The sequence below is a fragment of the Ranitomeya variabilis genome, chromosome 5 (genome assembly GCF_051348905.1).
Source record: "Ranitomeya variabilis isolate aRanVar5 chromosome 5, aRanVar5.hap1, whole genome shotgun sequence".
Classification (NCBI taxonomy): Eukaryota; Metazoa; Chordata; class Amphibia; order Anura; family Dendrobatidae; genus Ranitomeya; species Ranitomeya variabilis.
The window spans coordinates 557,384,773-557,406,576 of record NC_135236.1 but is presented as its reverse complement, the minus strand read 5'-3'; the positions used below and the strand labels follow the sequence as shown (position 1 = coordinate 557,406,576).

The 21,804-nt window shown below is 44.3% G+C and overlaps 1 protein-coding gene across 6 annotated transcripts in view; it reads left to right on the top strand.

Moving 5' to 3' along the window:
* Nucleotides 1-21,804, top strand: part of RAD50 (RAD50 double strand break repair protein) — a 277,285-nt gene that overhangs the window by 21,628 nt on the left and 233,853 nt on the right. For all 6 annotated transcript variants that reach the window (XM_077265952.1, XM_077265950.1, XM_077265955.1 and 3 more), the window contains one exon: nucleotides 12,347-12,508. In XM_077265952.1, the coding sequence (XP_077122067.1) occupies nucleotides 12,380-12,508 (129 nt within the window). In that variant the 5' untranslated portion in view covers nucleotides 12,347-12,379. The remainder of the gene's footprint in view (nucleotides 1-12,346; nucleotides 12,509-21,804) is intronic.

The window sequence follows — 21,804 nt, the reverse complement described above, 5'->3', positions numbered from 1 at the left end:
CCCATGAATACGTTTCCTCTGATGAGGATCAAGATACATGCTTTCCCACCGATAGCATTGATAACCTGGTAAAATCAGTCTGCAACACCATGGGTATTGAAGATTCTAAGGTCCCTAAAACGCAGCAGGATATCATGTTCGCTGGTCTGTCAGAAAAGAAAAGGCCCTCCTTTCCTGTAATATCAGCGGTAAAAGATCTAATCAAGAAAGAGTGGGAAAGCCAGGGGCAAAGGGGTTTACCACCAACCTCAAAAAGACGTTATCCCTTCAATGATGACGAGTTCTTATTATGGTCAAAAGCCCCGAAGGTGGATGCGGCAGTGGCATCCACATCCAAAAAATCCTCACTGCCCGTGGAGGATTCGGGTTCATTACAAGACCCATTGGACCGCAAAACCGACTCTCTTTTAAAAAGAGCTTGGGAGTCATGTACGGGAGCCTTTAGGCCGGCAATATCAGCTACATGCACCGCTAGGTCCATGCTAGTCTGGCTAAATGACTTGGAGGAGGGACTAAAAAGCGGTCTCTCTAGAGACAGATTAATGTCCTCTATACCCCTGATCAGAGGGGCTACAGCCTTCCTGGCAGACTCATCTGCTGACTCCATACGCTTGGCGGCTAAGTCAGCGGGACTCACGAATGCAGCACGTAGAGCCCTGTGGCTTAAAGGATGGAAGGGTGATCCCCAAACAAAATCTAAATTGTGTGGCCTCCCGTGTCAGGGTGAGTACCTGTTTGGTACTAAACTAGACAAAATTTTAACTAAAGCGGGAGAGAGGAAGAAGGGCTTCCCTAACGTTAATTACCTTCCATCCTATAGGAGAGCATTCCGGAAGCCCGTGTTTAATAAAAGGAAAGATTTTAAGAACCAAGACCGCTGGGCCACTAGAGACACCAAACAAAGGGGGGCATTCTTTGGGAAGCGCCCTTTCAAACCTGAGGACAAACCCCGTTAGAGCGGATCTACCTGTGGGAGGTAGATTATCCTCCTTCTCAGATAAATGGCGGCTGATAACATCAAATAGTTGGGCAAATGATCTTGTCACCTCCGGCTTAAAATTAAGATTTTCCCGAGTCCCTCCGGACTCATTTCTATTGACTTCATTAAAATCTCAATCACAACAGGAGGCATTGGAGCAGGAAGTAATGAGTCTTCTGTCCAAGGGGGTTCTGGTGGAAGTTCCACTTCCTCAGGAGGGCAAAGGGTTTTACTCCCCTTTATTTCTAATACCAAAACCGGATGGATCATTCAGAACCATTATAAACCTTAAGAAATTAAACACCTTCTTAGAAAATCAAACCTTTAAAATGGAGTCTATCCGATCCACCATAAAACTCCTGTTTCCCCATTGCTTTATGACGGTTCTGGACCTGAAAGATGCGTATTACCATCTCCCAATCTTTAAAGAACATCAACAATATCTCCGCGTGGCGGTTGTCATAAAAGGATATATACGGCACTTTCAGTATACAGCAATGCCCTTTGGACTATCAATTGCTCCAAGGGTATTCACTAAACTAATGTCAGAGGTCATGTCATTTCTAAGATTAAAAGACACCCTCATAATCCCATATCTAGACGACCTTTTAGTGGTAGGAAAATCCCCCTCACAATGTCAACAAAGGTTAAGTCACATGATTTCATCCTTGCAGAACTTAGGATGGATAATTGGGAAAAATCTAGGCTGATCCCAACGACTCGGCAAGTATTTTTGGGGATTATATTAGATTCTATAAGTCAAAGATGTTTTCTCCCAGAATCTAAACAAATAACGGTGAGGAATAAAGTTCAGTCTATACTAGATAAACCCATAATTTCCCTTCGGGAAGGTATGTCCTTACTTGGCTCCTTCACGTCATGTATCCCGGCGGTTCCATGGGCCCAATTCCACTCGAGGTGCTTACAGTATGCAATTTTGCATGAGGAGATAAAATTACAAGGGCGGTTAGACGGTAAAATATCCCTTTCTAATGACGTAATCCAATCTCTAACCTGGTGGCTACAACCAGATCATCTAATTAGCGGGGTTCCCTGGGAAATTAAACCCTCAAACATAATATTTACGGATGCCAGCCCTCATGGTTGGGGGGCACACTTGGGGGACCAGGTTGTCCAAGGGTTATGGTCGGTTACGGAGTTAGACGACTCGTCTAATAAAAAAGAACTAAAAGCCATCTATCATGCCCTATGTGAATTCCTCCCACAGTTGCACGGAACACATACCAGGGTACTCTCAGACAACATGACATCAGTGGCTTACGTCAACCATCAAGGCGGAACGAGATCAGGCACTCTCATGTCTATAGCCGAAAACATCTTGACTATAGCCGAAAATCATCTTCTGTCCTTATCAGCACTACATGTCCGAGGGATAGACAACGCAAAAGCAGACTTTCTCAGTCGTCATACCCTCCATCAAGGGGAGTGGATGTTAAATCGTCGGATATTCAATATGATAACTATAAAATGGGGTATACCCGACATAGATCTCTTCGCTACAAGGGACAACAGGCAAGTGAAAACATTCGCCTCAATGTTCCGGACAGACAACCCCGATGTTCTCGACGCCCTCCAGATTCCGTGGACATTTCAGAAAGCGTATGCCTTTCCCCCGATGATTCTTCTTCCAACAGTAATCAGGAAGATAAGGGAGGACAGAGCGAATGTGATCTTAATTGCCCCGTTCTGGCCAAAGAGACCATGGTTTTCTCTGCTCAGAGCCATGTCCATCTCGGATCCATGGATTCTCCCAGAGAATCAAGATCTGCTTTTCCAGGGGCCCTTCAACCACCCTCATGTGAAGGGTCTGCGGTTGACAGCCTGGGATTTGAGAGGCAGCTGTTAAAGCTAAGGGGCTTCTCTGATAAAGTAATTGATACCCTACTGCTGAGTAGGAAAAGATCCACTACATCGATCTATGTAAAAGTATGGAAGAAATTTTTAAGCCTCTATCCCTCAGCCCTGTCAAAGGAAATTCCAGTCTCTCTCATTCTCGAATTTCTCCAGAAAGGACGGGACTTAGGCCTTTCAGTTAATACCTTAAGAGTGCAAGTTTCTGCGCTAGGGGCTCTGTATAGTCACAACGTTGCGGGAGATAGGTGGATATCCAGATTCATTTCAGCCTGCCAGAGAGCAGGACCGGTCCAAATTCCCCACTCACCTCCTTGGGATGTTAATCTGGTCCTTGAAGCCTTGACAGATCACCCATTTGAGCCTCTACATTCTGCTCACATTAAACATGTCTCCCTCAAGACTGCTCTTCTTGTCGCCTTAGTATCGGCAAGAAGGGTAAGTGACATACAGGCACTATCAGTAGATCCTCCATTTATGTCAATATTGCCAGATAGGATTGTCCTAAAAACAGACCCTTCCTACTTACCTAAAATGTGTACTAAATTCCATAGATCTCAAGAAATTCTTCTTCCTACCTTCTATAATAACCCTACTAATCAGGATGAAGAAAAGTACCATACTTTAGATGTGAGAAGGGCTGTGATAACCTATCTAGACAGGACTAGTCCCTGGAGGAAGAGCAGGGCTCTCTTTGTTTCCTTCCAGGGTCAAAGGAAAGGAGCTGGTGTTACTAAAGGCACATTATCCCGATGGATTCGGGAGGCGATATACCTGGCCTATTCATCTAAAGGGGAAGATCCACCTGAGACTGTAAAGGCACACTCCACCCGGGCGATAGCATCATCCTGGGCAGAGCGGGGAGAGGTTCCAATAGAACTCATATGTAAGGCCGCAACCTGGTCGTCCCCTACTACCTTCTATAGTCACTATAGACTAGATTTATCTGCCTCCACTGACCTGTGTTTCGGTAGATCAGTTCTTAACACGATAATCCCCCCCAAATGACTATCTCTGAAAGTCTCTCAGTGGGTGCTGTCGTGGCGAAGAGAAAACACCGGATTACGTACCGGTAATGCTCTTTTATAGAGCCAAGACAGCACCCCTTCACTTCCCTCCCTTATATATTAGTTTGCATATGAGCACGGATAAGGGTGATTGGTTCTTGTAAATATTAGTAGTCTAAGATAAAATGATAATAAAATTGCCTACTAATACTGGTGGGCGGTTCCTCGCAATCTCTGTAACCCAAACTGTGGGAGCGAGGGGACCGCCCCTTTTTATCTCTCCATAGGGTTTCCTGTTCCTAGGGGCGGATCCCCTCTCTCAGTGGGTGCTGTCGTGGCTCTATAAAAGAGCATTACCGGTACGTAATCCGGTGTTTTTTTTTGCTCATGTTTAATGTACTTGTCTATATTTGCCCCTATTCACATGTAAAATAATGTTTAATAATAATAATGCAGAATTGATATGTACGTAAAACCGAAAGATAAAATAATCTTTGTACTCCATTTATGCACTGTTAGGCCATGTTCACACAGTGCGTTTTTTACTGCAGAACCGCAGCGGTTTTGCCGCTGCGGTTCCGCAGCTTTTTTCCATGCAGGGTACAGTACATTGTACCCTATGGAAAACAGGAACCGCTGTGCACATGATCCTGAATTAAAAAAAAAAAACCGCGCTGAATAGCTGCGGGAAAAAAGAAGGAGCATGTCACTTCTTTGCCCGAAACAGCAGCGGTTCTGCACCCATAGACCTCCATTGTGAGGTCAAACCCGCAGATCAAAAATATATCTGCGGGTTTTATTGCGGTTTGTGGTGCAGAACCGCTGCAGCCGGAAGTGCGGGGAAGCGGCCGGAAGTGCGTGGGCGGAAGTGCTTGGGCGGAGAGACATGGAGGCATACCGTCGCATGGGGATCGTGTCGGCCGTTTGATTGATTTGGTATGTGTGTGTGTGTGTGTGTGTGTATGTATGTATGTGTGTGTGTCTGTGTGTGTGTGTGCGTGCGTGTGTGTGTGCGTGTCCCCATGCGACGCTAGTGCCACCATTGTGCTAAGTCGCCGTATGGGACTACTACTCCCATCCGGTATTAGGATGGGAGAGTTGTCCCTGTGTCCGGCGACTTAGCACAATTGTAAAGTTACACAAAACACCTACACACAATACACATACATGACACACAGTACAGTACATACAACACATAACATAGAGTATATACTCACCAACAGCACACTTGTAGGCGAAGCCCTCGATCCTCCAGGAAAAAATCACAAAATAAAAAATCAAATTCATACTCCCTGTCCGCAGAATCCATAAAACGAGTGTCCCACGCCGATCGGCTGCTCTCCGGCGATACACTGCCAGGAGCGAAGCTCCTAGCAGTGTATCGCGTACTGTTCCGGAGTTCAATGACTCCGGCGTCTCGGTTGAACTTTCCCACGCAGCACTGCCGTTAAGCGAGAGTGCCGGGGTCAATGACCGCCGGTAAACTCGCTCGCGCATGCGCAGTGACACACCGACAGGAACTATGGCTCCTGTCAGTGTGTTGCTGCAGCCGTGGAGAGCAGACATATCTCTAGATGTGTCTGTTCTCCATGGAAAATCTTCGTGGGATACGTGGCACTTAAATACGTGGCAATTAAATACGTGACACGTGGCACTTATACGTGATACGTGCCACTTAAATACGTGATACGTGCCACTTAAATATGTGATACGTGGCACTTAAATACGTGGCACGTGGCACTGAAATACGTGATACGTGGCACTTAAATACGTGGCACGTGGCACTGAAATACGTGATACGTGGCACTTAAATACGTGGCACGTGGCACTGAAATACGTGGCACTTAAATACGTGGCACGTGGCACTGAAATACGTGATACGTGGCACTTAAATACGTGGCACTGAAATACGTGGCACTTAAATACGTGGCACTGAAATATGTGGCACTGAAATACGTGGTACTGAAATACGTGGCACTGAAATACGTGGCACTGAAATACGTGGCACTGAAATACGTGGCACTTTAATACGTGGCACTGAAATACGTGATACGTGGCACTGAAATACGTGGCACTGAAATACGTGGCACTGAAATACGTGGCACTGAAATACGTGGCACTGAAATACGTGGCACTGAAATACGTGGCACTGAAATACGTGGCACTGAAATACGTGGCACTGAAATACGTGATACGTGGCACTTAAATACGTGGCACTTAGGCTATGTTCACATTTGCGTTGTGCGCCGCAGCGTCGGCGCCGCAACACACAACGCAAACAAAAACACAGCAAAACGCATGCACAACGCTGCGTTTTGCGCCGCATGCGTCCTTTTTTTGATTGATTTTGGACGCAGCAAAAATGCAACTTGCTGCGTCCTCTGCGCCCGGATGCGTGCGCTGCAGTGACGCATGCGGCGCAAAACGCAAGTGCGACGCATGTCCATGCGCCCCCATGTTAAATATAGGGGCGCATGACGCATGTGGCGACGCTGCGGCGCAGACCGCAAATGTGAACGTAGACTTAAATAGCTGGATAGAGCTGGATCCGCGGGCTGTGATCTGGCCTACGCTCAGCACTCTGCGGAGCGCTGTCATTCAAAACACGTCCACTCATTTTGGTGTTTAGTCCCAAAATGGAGGATGGAAGAAGAAAAGGGTTGGACAAGGAAATGACATCATTTCTTTTTTTTTTTTCCCCCACTGCAGTTAAAGCTTTATTTGTGTCAAACACAGACAATCTGCAGAGAAAACTGCATAAAAAACTGCAATAAAAACCGCATCAAAAAACGCACCAAAAACGCACCTGCGTTTTCTGCCAAGAGCTGCGGTTTTTGTCCTGAAAAAAAAGGATTGAAATCAGGATCGTGTGAACATACCCTTAGGGTATGTGCACACGTTGCGGATTTTGCTACAGATCCGCAGCGTTTCTGCAGCTGCGGGTCCGCAGCAGTTTCCCATGAGTTTACAGTTCAATGTAAACCTATGGGAAACCGAAAACGCTGTGCACATGCTGCGGAAAAAAACGCATGGGAACGCAGCAGTTTACCATCCGCAGCATGTCACCACTTTGTGCGGAATCGCGGCAATTCTGCACACATAGGAATGCATTGATCAACTTACTTCCCGTATGGGGCTATGCCCACCATGCGGGAAGTAAGCGGATCATGTGCAGATGGTACCTGGGGTGGAGGAGAGGAGACTCTCCTCCAGGCCCTGAGAGCCATATTTGTGTTAAAAAAAAAAAAAAAAAAAAAAAAAGAATTAAAATAAAAAATAATGATATACTCACCTCCAGCGCTGCACGCGGCCGTCCGGTCACAGGGTTGCTATGCGAGCAGGACCTGCGATGACGTCGCGGTCACATGACCGTTACGTCACGAAGGTCCTCGCGTAGCATCTTTGGAACTGGACCGCCGTGTGCAGCGCCGAGGAGATCGGGACGTCGGAGGGTGAGTATAACCATTTTTTTAAAATTATTTTTAACATTACTATTGATGCTGCACATGCAGCATCAATAGTAAAACAAGTGCAGGAGTAAACCCGCAGTGGAAACAGCAAGACAAACCGCGATAAATCTGCAGGGATAACCGCAGCGGTTTTGCCCTGCAGATTTATCAAATCCGCTGCGGGAGAACCCGCAGAGGACCCTTCCTACGTGTGCACATAGCCTTAAGGTCCCTGTCTTTTCTTACACTTAAGGCCGGGGTCAGATGAGCGCATGAAAAACCATCTGATTTTTCATTTAGAAAAACAAACTATTGCCATCTGTATGGCATTTGTTTTTTTTATATCAGCAGTTAATAAAATTTACAATACTAAGGCTATGCGCACACATCAGGATTTCTTGCACAAATTTCCTGACAAAAAATGGACATTTCTGCCAGAAATCCGCATGCATTTTTTTTCATGTTTTTTTGCACGGTTTTACGTGTTTTTTTTGCGGTTTTTCCCAATGCATTAAATAGCTGGAAAAATCCGCAAAATTAATGTACATGCTGATTTTTTTTACCGCGATGTGTTTTTTTCGCGGAAAAAAACGCATCATGTGCACAAAAATTGCGGAATGCATTCTAAATGATAGGATGCATATGTATGCGTTTTTATAGTGGTTTTATCACGAAAAAACACGAAAAAAACATGAAAATTCCTGAACGTGTGCACATACCCTAAATACAGTTGATGGAAAAACAATGTAAGACAGTAGTGCATGCTGCAAATGATTTCACATGGGCACTCGGTCCATGTGATAAAACCTGCATAGCTCTATTGAATAACATTGGTCAGTGTGCAGTCCAGTTTTAATGCAGACAGCACAAGTTCATTAAATACACTCGTCTGGTCGACCCTTAACCCCTTTCTAACACGCACCGCGGGAGCTACGTTCTCGCAAACCGCCATATACCGTATATATATATATATATATATATATATATATATATATATATATATATATATATAAACGTCATGATCGCCCGGGCTCATTTTGAGTGCCGTTGCGATCAAATGCGGGTATCCGCTCTATATGAGAGCTGACACCATGTAGCAACGCCCACCATTGGTGCTAGCACAGATCGCGGCCCTATGCTGCTGTTGTCAATAGTGACAGCGACATTGTGGGGCATCACAGAGGGCTCCTCTGTGCTCCCATCGGCACAGTGCGATTCAATCGTGTTATGCCGATTGTCTCCATGGTAACACTGGTTCGAAAGATGGCCGAAGGGTCACCCAGGGATCGTGGTCTGTCAGCTCATGCTCAGAGCCTGTGCTGACACCTCCCTGAATGTCAGATGCTGATTTAATGCTCTGCAATGCAGAAGAATTACTGAGTATTAGATCAACAATCTGTCAGTGTGAAGGTGATGTCCCATCCTGGGACAATGTAAATAAGTTAATAAAAATTAAAATATTTTTAAAATATCACAAAATAAAGAACACAAAAAGAATATAAATTATTCCAATAAATAAATTTATTTATACCAGAAAACCCAGACTCATAGTGATATGTGGTCAGAGCACTATACACTCAGCCACAAAAAGAAATTGTTTTGGAAATCATTTTTATGGACCTGGACACTGTATGACAGACACAAAAGTCTTAATACTAAAAAGGTAATTTAAGGACGACAGAGAAAGAGAAAAATTTGGGAATTTAAACTGATGAAGATGTTCAATTCTTTGACACTAGGACTCAATTTAACACCTGGATTTATGACTCACTTCATGGATACAATTCACACCTCCACCAGATGGACTACAGATAACTAAAGGTACCTTCACACTGAGCGACTTAATAACGACAGCGATCCGTGACGTTGCAGCGTTCTGGATAGCGATATCGTTGTGTTTGACACGCAGCAGCGATCTGGATCCCGCTGTGATATCGCTGGTCGTTGCTGAAAGTTCAGAACTTTATTTGGTCGTCAGATCGGCGTGTATCGTCGTGTTTGACAGCAAAAGCAACGATGCCAGCAATGTTTTACAATGGTAACCAGGGTAAATATCGGGTTACTAAGCGCAGTGCCGCGCTTAGTAACCCGATATTTACCCTGGTTACCATTGTAAAAGTAAAAAAAAAACACTACATACTCACCCTCTGATGTCTGTCACGTCCCCCGGCGTCCGCGCTGCTGCTCAGAGCTTCCTGCACTGAATGTGTCAGTGCCAGCCGTAAAGCAAAGCACAGCGGTGACGTCACCGCTGTGCTTTAGGGCCGGCGCTTACACAGTGCAGGGAAGCTGAAGGCGAGGGACGCGACAGACATGGCAATGTAAGTATGTAGTGTTTTTTTTTTTTTTACATTTACACTGGTAACCAGGGTAAACATCGGGTTACTAAGCGCGGCCCTGCGCTTAGTAACCCGATGTTTACCCTGGTTACCCGGGGACTTCGGCATCGTTGGTCGCTGGAGAGCTGTCTGTGTGACAGCTCTCCAGCGACCACACAGCGACGCTGCAGCGATCGGCATCGTTGTCGATATCGCTGCAGAGTCGCTTAATGTGACGGTACCTTTAGAGCATCATTCCCACCACCTCTCCATTTGTAAGAAAATGACTAATTTGATTTCCTTGGCTTATCTTTAGGAGGCATCACACCTCCCACCTCATGAACAAATGTTCTACTGTAGTATCCCTTAAATGTTGTGCCTTTTTCTCATTAATTTATTTGTAATTCTGCCTGAAGAAGTAGCTGCTGTGCTCTGAAAGCTTGCAAATATATTTTCTGGTTAGCCAATAAAGGTATCACTCCGAGAATACTTTTGTCATCATTGGGCAGAAAAGTATTCACATCGATTTTTCTGGCTATCACGGTACCACAATATAATTTGTTATTGTACATTGTTGTAAAAATTGAAAGCACCAAGTAGTTAAAAGAAGTGAGCTGACCATGCTTTTTGCTGTTTTCTGCTCTGAAGATGCTATCTACTTTATAATAGAAGTCAATGGGAAGGCGCTAGAACTGCAGGAAAAAAGGCCTGGACTGCACATCTAAAAATCATACATTGGCCTACAGGGTGGGCCATTTATATGGATATATCTAAATAGAATGGTTGGTGATATCAACTTCCTGTTTGTGGCACATTAGTATATGGGGGGAAACTTTTCAAGATGGATGGTGACCATGGCAGCCATTTTGAAGTCGGCCATTTTGGATCCAACTGTATTTTTTCAATGGCAAGAGGGTCATGTGACATATCAAACATATTGAGAATTTCACAAGAAAAACAATGGTGTGCTTGGTTTTAACATAACTTTATTCTTTCATGAGCTATTTACAAGTTTATGAGCACTTATAAAGTGTGTTCAAAATGCTGCTCATTGTGTTGGATTGTCAATGCAACCCTCTTCTCCCGCTCTTGACACACTAATAGCAACACCGCAGAAGAAATGCTAGCACAGGCTTCCAGTATCCATTGTTTCAGATGCTGCACATCTCATATATTCACAGCATAGACAATTGCCTTCAGATGACCCCAAAGATAAAAGTCTGAGGGTCAGATCGGGAGACCTTGGTGGTCATTCAACTGGCCCACGAAGACCAATCCACTTTCCAGGAAACTGTTCATGTAGGAATGCTCAGGCCTGACACCCATATTGTGGTGGTGCACCATCTTACTGGAAAAACTCAGGGAACGTGCCATCTTCAGTGCATAAAGAGGGAAGCCCATCATAATGTTGCAACTTCAGATATCCAGTGGCATTGATGTTTCCATTGATGAAGAATGGCCCCACTATCTTTGTACCCCATAATCCACACCATACCATCAATTTTTGTGTTTCCTGGAAAGTGGATTGGTCGTCGTGTTCTCAGATTACATCCTTTGGCCCAATTGCCAGGTGTCCTGACGTAAACTAACATTGAGATATATACTATAATATATAGTGTATAAACCCAGGCCTATGTAATAAGGGATAAAAACCTGATTAATCCGATAGCCTGAATGTACAAGGAATTACATTCAGCTTCACATGGATCTTTATTTAACAATTATTAGCTAAAAAGCAACATAAGGCCTCATTCAGGAGTCCGATTTTCTCGCACGAGTGCTAGCCTTTTTTCCACTGATAGCTCCTGTACTTGTGATAGATACTAGTGTTATTCACTTATCTGTAGCTTTTTGCGGACTAAGCGGTCTGCGTAAAATTGCTGAGACGTGTCATTTTGATCTGAGGGTTTGATGAAAATCGACAATTCAAGTGTATGGATCTGTGGAAAAAAAATCGCAATTTGATGACATCTGGTCCTATTTTACTGTCTGTCAGACAGGAGAAAATGGAGTAACTTTTATTATTTACCTTATATGAGAAAAACTGATGACTCTCTGGCCATACTCGGATCTAAGTCTGAGCAAAATAATCGGTCCTTTTTTTTTCATGAGATCAGACATCTGAATTCTAAGCTCACATTTATACATTGCATACACGTATTGCAACGACAAGTATTCAGAAATGTTTGATAGCATTTTGTCAGATTTGTCATACTGTTTTGCATTGTTTTTGTTTTGTTTTTTCCAAAAAAATAGCTGACTACATTTTTTTTGGTCCCCAAAAAAGTCTGAAATGCCTTTTTTTTTTCTCTATTATTCTCGGGGTGAAATATTAAAACATATCCTTTCAATAAGTTTCAATGCTTCTAAAACAAACAGGTTTTCCTGTCAGTGTCATTAAAAGCTAGTTGGAAAAAGAATAAAAACAAACTAAATATTTTTTTTAAAAGTTAGATTGGTGTAGTTTGACATATGGATCCATTTTTGAAATACCGTGTATGTCCCACATTTGTGTCTGCATGCGTACAAATATGAACCTAGCATATAATCATGTTGTAAATTGCCCTTAAAATGACAGCCTGACCCTTTTCTCCCTTGTTTAGGTTGAATAAGACTTCAGTGTTTTTATTTTTGTGTTTCCAGCTGTAATGCAATGATAAAAAAGGGTGGAATGTATAATGCATTATAAAGTAATTACAGTTCTGAATGTTTTTTTTTCAGAACTTTAAAAGGTGTAAAGTCATATTCAGCAGGATGTCTAAAATAGAGAAGATGAGCATCCTTGGTGTGAGGAGTTTCGGGGTGGAAGATAAAGATAAACAAGTTATAACCTTCTTCACTCCACTGACAATTTTAGTAGGACCAAATGGAGCTGGGAAAACTGTAAGTTGAAATAGTATAAAATGTATGTTTAGTAAGAACAAAATTAGGACACAAACATATGTGTCACATACAGTACGTCACAGAAAAACGTTTCAGATCTAACAAGTTAATTGCCACGGATTTCACTTCTAGCTAATCTGTACTTAAAGGGAACCTGTCACCCCCAAAATGGCTGGTGAGGTAAGCTCACCGGCGTCAGGGGCTTATCTACAGCATTCTGTAATGCTGTAGATAAGCCGCCGATGTTACCTGAAAGAGGAGAAAAAGAGGTTAGATTATACTCACCCAGGGGCGGTCCCGTTGCGGTCCGGTCGGATGGGTGTCTCCGGTCTGCTCCGGCGCCTCCCATCTTCGTTCCATGACATCCTCTTCGGGTCTTTACGCCGCGGCTCAGGCGCAGGCGTACTTTGCCTGCCCTGTTGAGGGCAGAGCAAAGTACTGCAGTGCGCAGGCGCCGGAAAGGTCAGAGAGGCCCGGCGCCTGCGCACTGCAGTACTTTGCTCTGCCCTCAACAGGGCAGGGAAAGTACGCCTGCGCCGGAGCCGCGGCGTAAAGACCCGAAGAGGACGTCATGGAACGAAGATGGGAGGCGCCGGAGCGGACCGGAGACCCCCCTTCCGACCGGACCGCAGCGGGACCGCCCCTGGGTGAGTATAATCTAACGTCTTTTTCTCCTCTTTCAGGTAACATCGGCGGCTTATCTACAGCATTACAGAATGCTGTAGATAAGCCCCTGATGCCGGTGAGCTTACCTCATCATCGATTTTGGGGGTGACAGGTTCCCTTTAACAGATGCAGATTTGTTTTAGGTTCAGCCAAAAAATCTTCTACTTATAGATTTAACTTTAGACATTTTATTTAAGATTTTGCATATTAGACTGCCTTATATGGGAGTGAATAATAAACTGAGTATTGAGTATTATATAATAGACTAGATGGAGGCCCGATGCTAGTGCATTGGGAGGGCGGTAATGTCAAGATGGGGGCAGGCTTTGCAGCGTTAAGAATCTCTCCCCCTCACTCACCTATCCACTCTCTTTTCCCATGTGCTGACTTCTCTCGTCTGTGCTCTCTTCTTTGACCTGTATACCCCATGTGCTATCCCCCTTGTCTGCTGTCTCTCCTTCATGTGCTGTGTTCCCCCCTCATGTGCTGTCCCGTTTGAGCTGTATCCCCCCTGTGCTCTGTCTCCCCCCTGTGCACTTTCTCTCTCCCCCATCAGCTGTCTTCTCCTCTCATGTCATCTCTTCTTTGACCTGTGTCCCCCATGTGCTCTCCCCCTTGTCTGCTCTCTCTCTCTCCACCACTGTGTTGTCTTCTTCCCTCATGTGTTCTCTCGTTTGAGCTGTCTCCCCCTTGTGTGTCCTCTTTCCTATGTGCACTCACCCCTCCCCCTGTGTTAAAATGAAAGCAAAGTAGGTAAAGGTAACACTTTATTAACATGGAAAAATGTACGACAAAGGTGCTTTAATTTACACTGTATCCACATAAAACATATTTTATTCTATAATCTATGTCTGTCTTTCTATCCCTGTTTCTTTCTAATATATATATATATATGTATCTCAATCTATATTTGATGTATGTATGTCATTTCTATCTAATCTATGTATGTTTCTATCATCGATGTATCTCATATGTATCTATCTCTATCAATGTATGTCATACAGTGGGGCAAAAAAGTATTTAGTCAGTCAGCAATAGTGCAAGTTCCACCACTTAAAAAGATGAGAGGCGTCTGTAATTTACATCATAGGTAGACCTCAACTATGGGAGACAAACTGAGAAAAACAAATCCAGACAATCACATTGTCTGTTTTTTTATCATTTTATTTGCATATTCTGGTGGAAAATAAGTATTTGGTCAGAAACAAACAATCAAGATTTCTGGCTCTCACAGACCTGTAACTTCTTCTTTAAGAGTCTCCTCTTTCCTCCACTCATTACCTGTAGTAATGGCACCTGTTTAAACTTGTTAACAGTATAAAAAGACACCTGTGCACACCCTCAAACAGTCTGACTCCAAACTCCACTATTGTGAAGACCAAAGAGCTGTCAAAGGACACCAGAAACAAAATTGTAGCCCTGCACCAGGCTGGGAAGACTGAATCTGCAATGGCCAACCAGCTTGGAGTGAAGAAATCAACAGTGGGAGCAATAATTAGAAAATGGAAGACATTCAAGACCACTGATAATCTCCCTCGATCTGGGGCTCCAGGCAAAATCCCACCCCGTGGGGTCAGAATGATCACAAGAACGGTGAGCAAAAATCCCAGAACCACGCGGGGGGACCTAGTGAATGAACTGCAGAGAGCTGGGACCAATGTAACAAGGCCTACCATAAGTAACACACTACGCCACCATGGACTCAGATCCTGCAGTGCCAGACGTGTCCCACTGCTTAAGCCAGTACATGTCCGGGCCCGTCTGAAGTTTGCTAGAGAGCATTTGAATGATCCAGAGGAGTTTTGGGAGAATGTCCTATGGTCTGATGAAACCAAACTGGAACTGTTTGGTAGAAACACAACTTGTCGTGTTTGGAGGAAAAAGAATACTGAGTTGCATCCATCAAACACCATACCTACTGTAAAGCATGGTGGTGGAAACATCATGCTTTGGGGCTGTTTCTCTGCAAAGCGGCCAGGACGACTGATCCGGGTACATGAAAGAATGAATGGGGCCATGTATCGTGAGATTTTGAGTGCAAACCTCCTTCCATCAGCAAGGGCATTGAAGATGAAACGTGGCTGGGTCTTTCAACATGACAATGATCCAAAGCACACCGCCAGGGCAACGAAGGAGTGGCTTCGTAAGAAGCATTTCAAGGTCCTGGAGTGGCCTAGCCAGTCTCCAGATCTCAACCCTATAGAAAACCTTTGGAGGGAGTTGAAAGTCCGTGTTGCCAAGCGAAAAGCCAAAAACATCACTGCTCTAGAGGAGATCTGCATGGAGGAATGGGCCAACATACCAACAACAGTGTGTGGCAACCTTGTGAAGACTTACAGAAAACGTTTGACCTCTGTCATTGCCAAAAAAGGATATATTACAAAGTATTGAGATGAAATTTTGTTTCTGACCAAATACTTATTTTCCACCATAATATGCAAATAAAATGATAAAAAAACAGACAATGTGATTTTCTGGATTTTTTTTTCTCAGTTTGTCTCCCATAGTTGAGGTCTACCTATGATGTAAATTACAGACGCCTCTCATCTTTTTAAGTGGTGGAACTTGCACTATTGCTGACTGACTAAATACTTTTTTGCCCCACTGTATGTATGTATTATCTATCTATGTATCTCATATCTATCTAGCTATCTATTTATCTATGTATGTCTATATCTTTCTATCTATCTCTATGGACCACACCCTGATGTGGAGATATGGTGAACAGCCGTCCCGCCCATCTCTTTAGCTATTCACAAAAAACCCAGCCCTGTTAAAGTTAATTTATGTCTCAGCATCTGTGACACTGGAGCATTAAATCCGGGTTCATATCACCAAGTTGTTCAAACTGGATGACACACATCTCCCCTGTGAGCACCTTACGATATTAAATATCTGTACAAAGATGGCGGCAGTCAGTGAATCATTCAGCTAATCCCAGCGGCGGCATGTTCTCGACGGTGTTCCAGTGGTGGAACCGGCGCAAGGGGCTGCGTATGGCTTATACAGGGTGTGTGTGGTGTGTATGGCTTATACAGTGTGTTTGTGTGGTGCGTACGGCGTATACAGTATGTATGTGGTGCGTACGGCATACACAGTGTGTGTGTTGTGCGTACGGCGTATACAGTGAGTATGTGTGACGTGTTCCGCTGGTGGTACCGCGCAAGAGGCTGATACCACCATCAGTTTCCATATTGAGACACCCATCACTTCGGTGTCCCAATTTGGCGGTCGGTGAACTTCCACCGCTTGGAATTCTGGGATCCGGACACATCTGGACAGAACAGGATGTGAAGACATTACAAGGTAAGTATATAGTAAGATGGGGCCAGAAAACTTGGGGAGCTCCGTTCAAGTGTTTTAAAGCACAGGCTACAATATAAGTTACACATTTCAGAAATCAGGAAAATGTTTGATTTACAGACAAAACAGACAATGATAATACCTTACATTGCAAAATGTTTAAAGGGGTTGTCCACTACTTTCAATTAACCCCCCAATGTATCCCCCCGGGGCCCCTAATGAATTGTGCAAATACCTTCCGTTGCCGTTTTCGCCTGTGAGCGGCGCTATTCCGGTGGCTGATTCTGGGTCACGTGACCCCCAGGCTGCAGCCGCCGCTTATTTCCGCCGACGTCACGTTAGTTTCCAGACTCTGGAAATTGACGTGACGTCTGTAGCCGGCGTGACCCAGCCTCAGTCAGCAGTCACTCATCAAGAGTGACTAGGCTGTGGGCAGGGCTGGGGGCTGCCTGTGGGGCTGTGCTGGGGTCGGGCGGGGCTGTGCTGGGGGCGGGCGGGGCTAGGTAGGGATGATTGTGCGGGCGCCGGGGGTCTGCGTGCCGGCGCCGGTATGTGTGTGCCTGTAGAAAAGCCACGGATACACCATCACGTGTTTCTCAACGCAAGCAATGAATAGCCAGGTCTTTCACCAGGAAGGAACAACCACGGGAAGGGTAGCATCCAAGAAAGGAAAACCACCTATGCCAAAACATGGTATCCATCCACAGACAGCTGTTTCGGGGTATTTGCCCCTCATCAGTGTGGAGTAGGAAACTGGCTATTAGGAGCAGTGCCTAGTGAAAAGACTATAAACATAGTCATTCATCCTTATGTTTATAGTCTTTTCACTAGGCACTGCAACATATGACATGCAACATGCCACATACAGTACATACATACAACATACATATAGACTTGTCACCTTGATCCCCGAAGCCAGTGTCATCTGTAAAAAATATTATAATAATAAACAATCAATATACTCCCTGATCCGCAGAAATCCAATTAAAACTAGTGTCCCTCGACGATCTCCCGTGGCGAGCAGGAGCATCAGCTGATGCGACCGCTCTCCAGGTGCTCCAGGAATACAATGATGGAAGGTACCCTTCCACAATGTATTCCTCACAATGTATTCCTACGCCCCTGTGAGAAAATAGTCCCTAGTCTCACTTATGGCATTGCTGTGTGAGAAATTTTCCCATGCAGCAATTGCCATAAAGTGAGACTTTGAACTATAGTAACCTCCTAGTGATGCACTGCAGGAGCCATTGTCTCCTGTCAGTGTGTCACTGAAGGTCCTATAGAGCAGTGACATCACCCGATGTCACTATTCTATAGAGGAGATCGTCGTGGGACACTTGTTATTAATTGGACTACAGCGGACAGGTAGTATACGGTTTATTATTTTACGTTTTTTGCTGGCGCTGAAGTATGGTTAAATGAAGAATATTAAAATACTTTTTTCCTAATGTGTGTGTGTTTTATTAACCCTTTATTAGTATTGGATTAATAATGGATAGGCGTCTTACTGACGCCTCTCCGTTATTAACCCGGCTTAATGTCACCTTACAATAGCAAGGTGACATTAACCCCATATTACCCCATATCCCACCGCTACACGGGAGTGGGAAGAGAGGGGCTAAGTGCCGGAGATGCGCCATTTCTGGGGCGGCTGCGGACTGGTATTTGTAGCCGGGGGGGACCAATATCCATGGCCCTTCTTTAGGTTATGAATATCAGCCTGCGTAGCCTTTCTGGCTATAAAATATAGGGTGACCCCACGTCATTTTTTTTGGGGGTCCCCCTATTTTAATAGCCAGTAAAGGCTGCGCAGACAGCTGCGGGCTGATATTCATAGCAGGCTACAAATATTGGCCCCCGGCCATCGGCTTTCCCCCTCTGGTGCATAGCGATGGACCCGTACCGATGCACGTTGTGAAATTTGTGCACGACATGGGCAGCGGATGCAGTTTTTCAATGCATCCGCTGCCCATTCTGAAGTCCGGGGAGGAGGGGGCGGAGTTTTGGCCGCGCGTGCGCGGTAGAAAATGGCGGACGCGACGGACAAAAAAACGTTCACTTGAACGTTTTTTCGTGCCAACGGTCCGCCAAAACACGACGGATTTGTTGCACGACGGACACGACGTGTGGCCATCCGTCGCGATCTGTCACTAATACAAGTCTATGGGTAAAAGACGCATCCTGCGAGCATATTTGCAGGATCAGTTTTTTTCCCAAAAAGACGGATTGCTAAAAAACGCAAGTGTGAAAGTAGCCTTAGAAACATCGGCCTTTCTATTATATATCTATGGATATATCTATCTATAGATATATTTATAGATAGATATATCTATAGATACATAGATGTATCTATCCATATATTTGGCTGCTTTCACACATCAGGTTTTTGCCGTCAGGCACAATCCAGCAAGTTTTGTAAAAAACGGATCCTTTTTTTCGCCGGATCCGGTTTTTTCTCATAGAGTTGTATTAGCGCCAGATTGCGCCTGATGGCCACACGTTTCATACGTTTTTTGCCGGATCCGTCAAAAAAGCTATTTCCGCCGGACGGAAAACACATACATAGGAACGGTTTTTCGGTCTGGCGAAAAAACCCACAGCAATGGATCCGGCGAAAAACGTATGAAACTGAGATGTGAAATGATGAATCCGTTTTTTCATGCATGTTTCCATTCAAATCATGCACATTTTCCGTTTATTTATTTATTTCCAAAAACTGCATCAAAACCGCGAAAAAATGCACCAAAAACTGCATCAAAACTGCACCAAAAACTGCATCAAAACCTGGTGCGGTTTTGGTGCGTTTTTTTGTGCGGTTTTGATGCAGTTTTTGGTGCAGTTTTGATGCAGTTTGTGGTGCGGTTATGATGCAGTTTTTTGTGCAGGTTTGATGAGCTTTTGGTGCGTTTTTTGCGCGGTTTTGATGCATTTTTTAATTCGCTTTTGGTGCGGTTTTTATGCTTTATGGTGCGGTTTTGAAAGCTAAATAAAGATGTATTATTGAACAAAAAAAAAGATTTGGGATGTCATAATTGTCCAACCTCTTCTTTTACATTTGTCCAACCCACACTCCATTACACACACAGATAGACAGATAGGTGATAGATGAAATGGATAGACAGATCTACATATAGATAGTCATGGCCAAAAGTATTCACACCCCTGCAATTCTGTCAGATAATACTCGGTTTCTTCCTGAAAATGATTGCAAACACAAATTCTTTGGTATTATTAGCTTCACCTAATAAGTCTTAAATGAAAAAAACACAAAAAGAATTGCTCTAAAGCCAAATTGGATATAATTCCACACCAAACATAAAAAAGGGGTGGACAAAGTATTGGCACTGTTCGAAAAATCATGTGATGCCTCTCTAATTTGTGTAATTAACAGCACCTGTAACTTACTTGTGGCACCTAACAGGTGTTGACAATAACTAAATCACACTTGCAGCCAGTTGACATGGATTAAAGTTGACTCAACATCTGTCCTGTATCCTTGTGTGTACAACATTGAGCATGGAGTAAAGAAAGAAGACCAAAGAACTGTCTGGACTTGAGAAACCAAATTGTGAGAGAGCATGAGCAATCTCAAGGCAACAAGTCCATCTCCAAAGACCTGAATGTTCCTGTGTCTACCGTGCGCAGTGTCATCAAGAAGTTTAAAGCCCATGGCACTGTGGCTAACCCCCCTAGATGTGGACGGAAAATAAAAATTGACAAGAGATTTCAATGCAAAATTGTGCGGATGTTGGATAAAGAACCTCGACTAACATCAAACACGTTCAAGCTGCCCTGCAGTCCGAGGGTACAACAGTGTCAACCCTTACTATCCGTCGGCGTCTGAATGAAAAGGGACTGTATGGTAGGAAACCCAGGAAGACCCCACTTCTTACCCCGAGACGTAAAAAAGCCAGGCTGGAGTTTGCCAAAACTTACCTGAAAAAGCATAAAACATTTTGGAAGAATGTTCTCTGGTCAGATGAGACAAAAGTAGAGCTTTTTGGGCAAAGGCATCAACATAGAGTTTACAGGAGAAAAAAAGAGGCATTCAAAGAAAAGAACACGGTCCCTACAGTCAAACATTGCGGAGGTTCCCTGATGTTTTGGAGTTGCTTTGCTGCCTCTGGCACTGGACTGCTTGCCCATGTGCATGGCATTATGAAGTCTGAAGACTACCAACAAATTTTGCAGCATAATGTAGGGCCCAGTGTGAGAAAGCTGGGTATCCCTCAGAGGTCATGGGTCTTCCAACAGGACAATGACCCAAAACACACTTCAAAGAGCACTAGAAAATGGTTTGAGTGAAAGCACTGGAGACTTCTAAGGAGGCCAGCAATGAGTCCAGACCTGAATCCCATAGAACACCTGTGGAGAGATCTAAAAATGGCAGTTTGGAGAAGGCACTCTTCAAATATCAGGGACCTGGAGCAGTTTGCCAAAGAAGAATGGTCTAAAATTCCAGCAGAGCATTGTAAGAAACTCATTGACGGTTACCGGAAGCGGTTGGTCGCAGTTATTTTGGCTAAAGGTTGTGCAACCAAGTAATAGGCTGAGGGTGCCAATACTTTTGTCTGGCCCATTTTTGGAGTTTTGTGTGAAATGATCAATGTTTTGCTTTTTGCTTCTTGCTTCATTCTCTTTTGTGTTTTTTCATTTAAGACAAATTAAATGAAGATAATACCAAAGAATTTGTGTTTGCAATCATTTTCAGGAAGAAACTGAGTATTATCTGACAGAATTGCAGGGGTAAATATCCAATAGTCGTAGGGCCGCACCCTAGAATTATATAGTCTCTCTGGACTTATAAGCGCAGGTCCTTACCGGGGGGTCCAACCCAGTCCACAGTTCCAAATATAAATGAAGAAAGGACAGCGCCACAACAGGATGTGAAGAAAGCAACTTACATTTTAATCTGCCTCCTGCGGCAACGTTTCGGTCCGAGGACCTTTATCAAGCTTGTGGCGCTGTCCTTTCTTCATTTATATTTAGAATTGCAGGGGTGTGAATACTTTTGGCCATGACTGTAGATCTATAGATGGATACATCTATCTATTCATATATCTATCTATAGATATATCTGGATAGATATATCTATTGATAGATGTATGGATAGCGTAGGGTGTGTGTCCACTGTCCGGATTACATCCGAATGAGCTGCAGATTGGATGCTGCGTACTTGTAGTCCCATCGGATGATGCCTGCACATACCCCAAAAGACCCCCCGCACACACCCGAACAGTCCCGCACACACCCGAACAGTCCCGCACCCACCCGAACAGCCAGGCACGCATCCGAAAAGCCCCGCACACACCCGAAAAGCCCCGCAC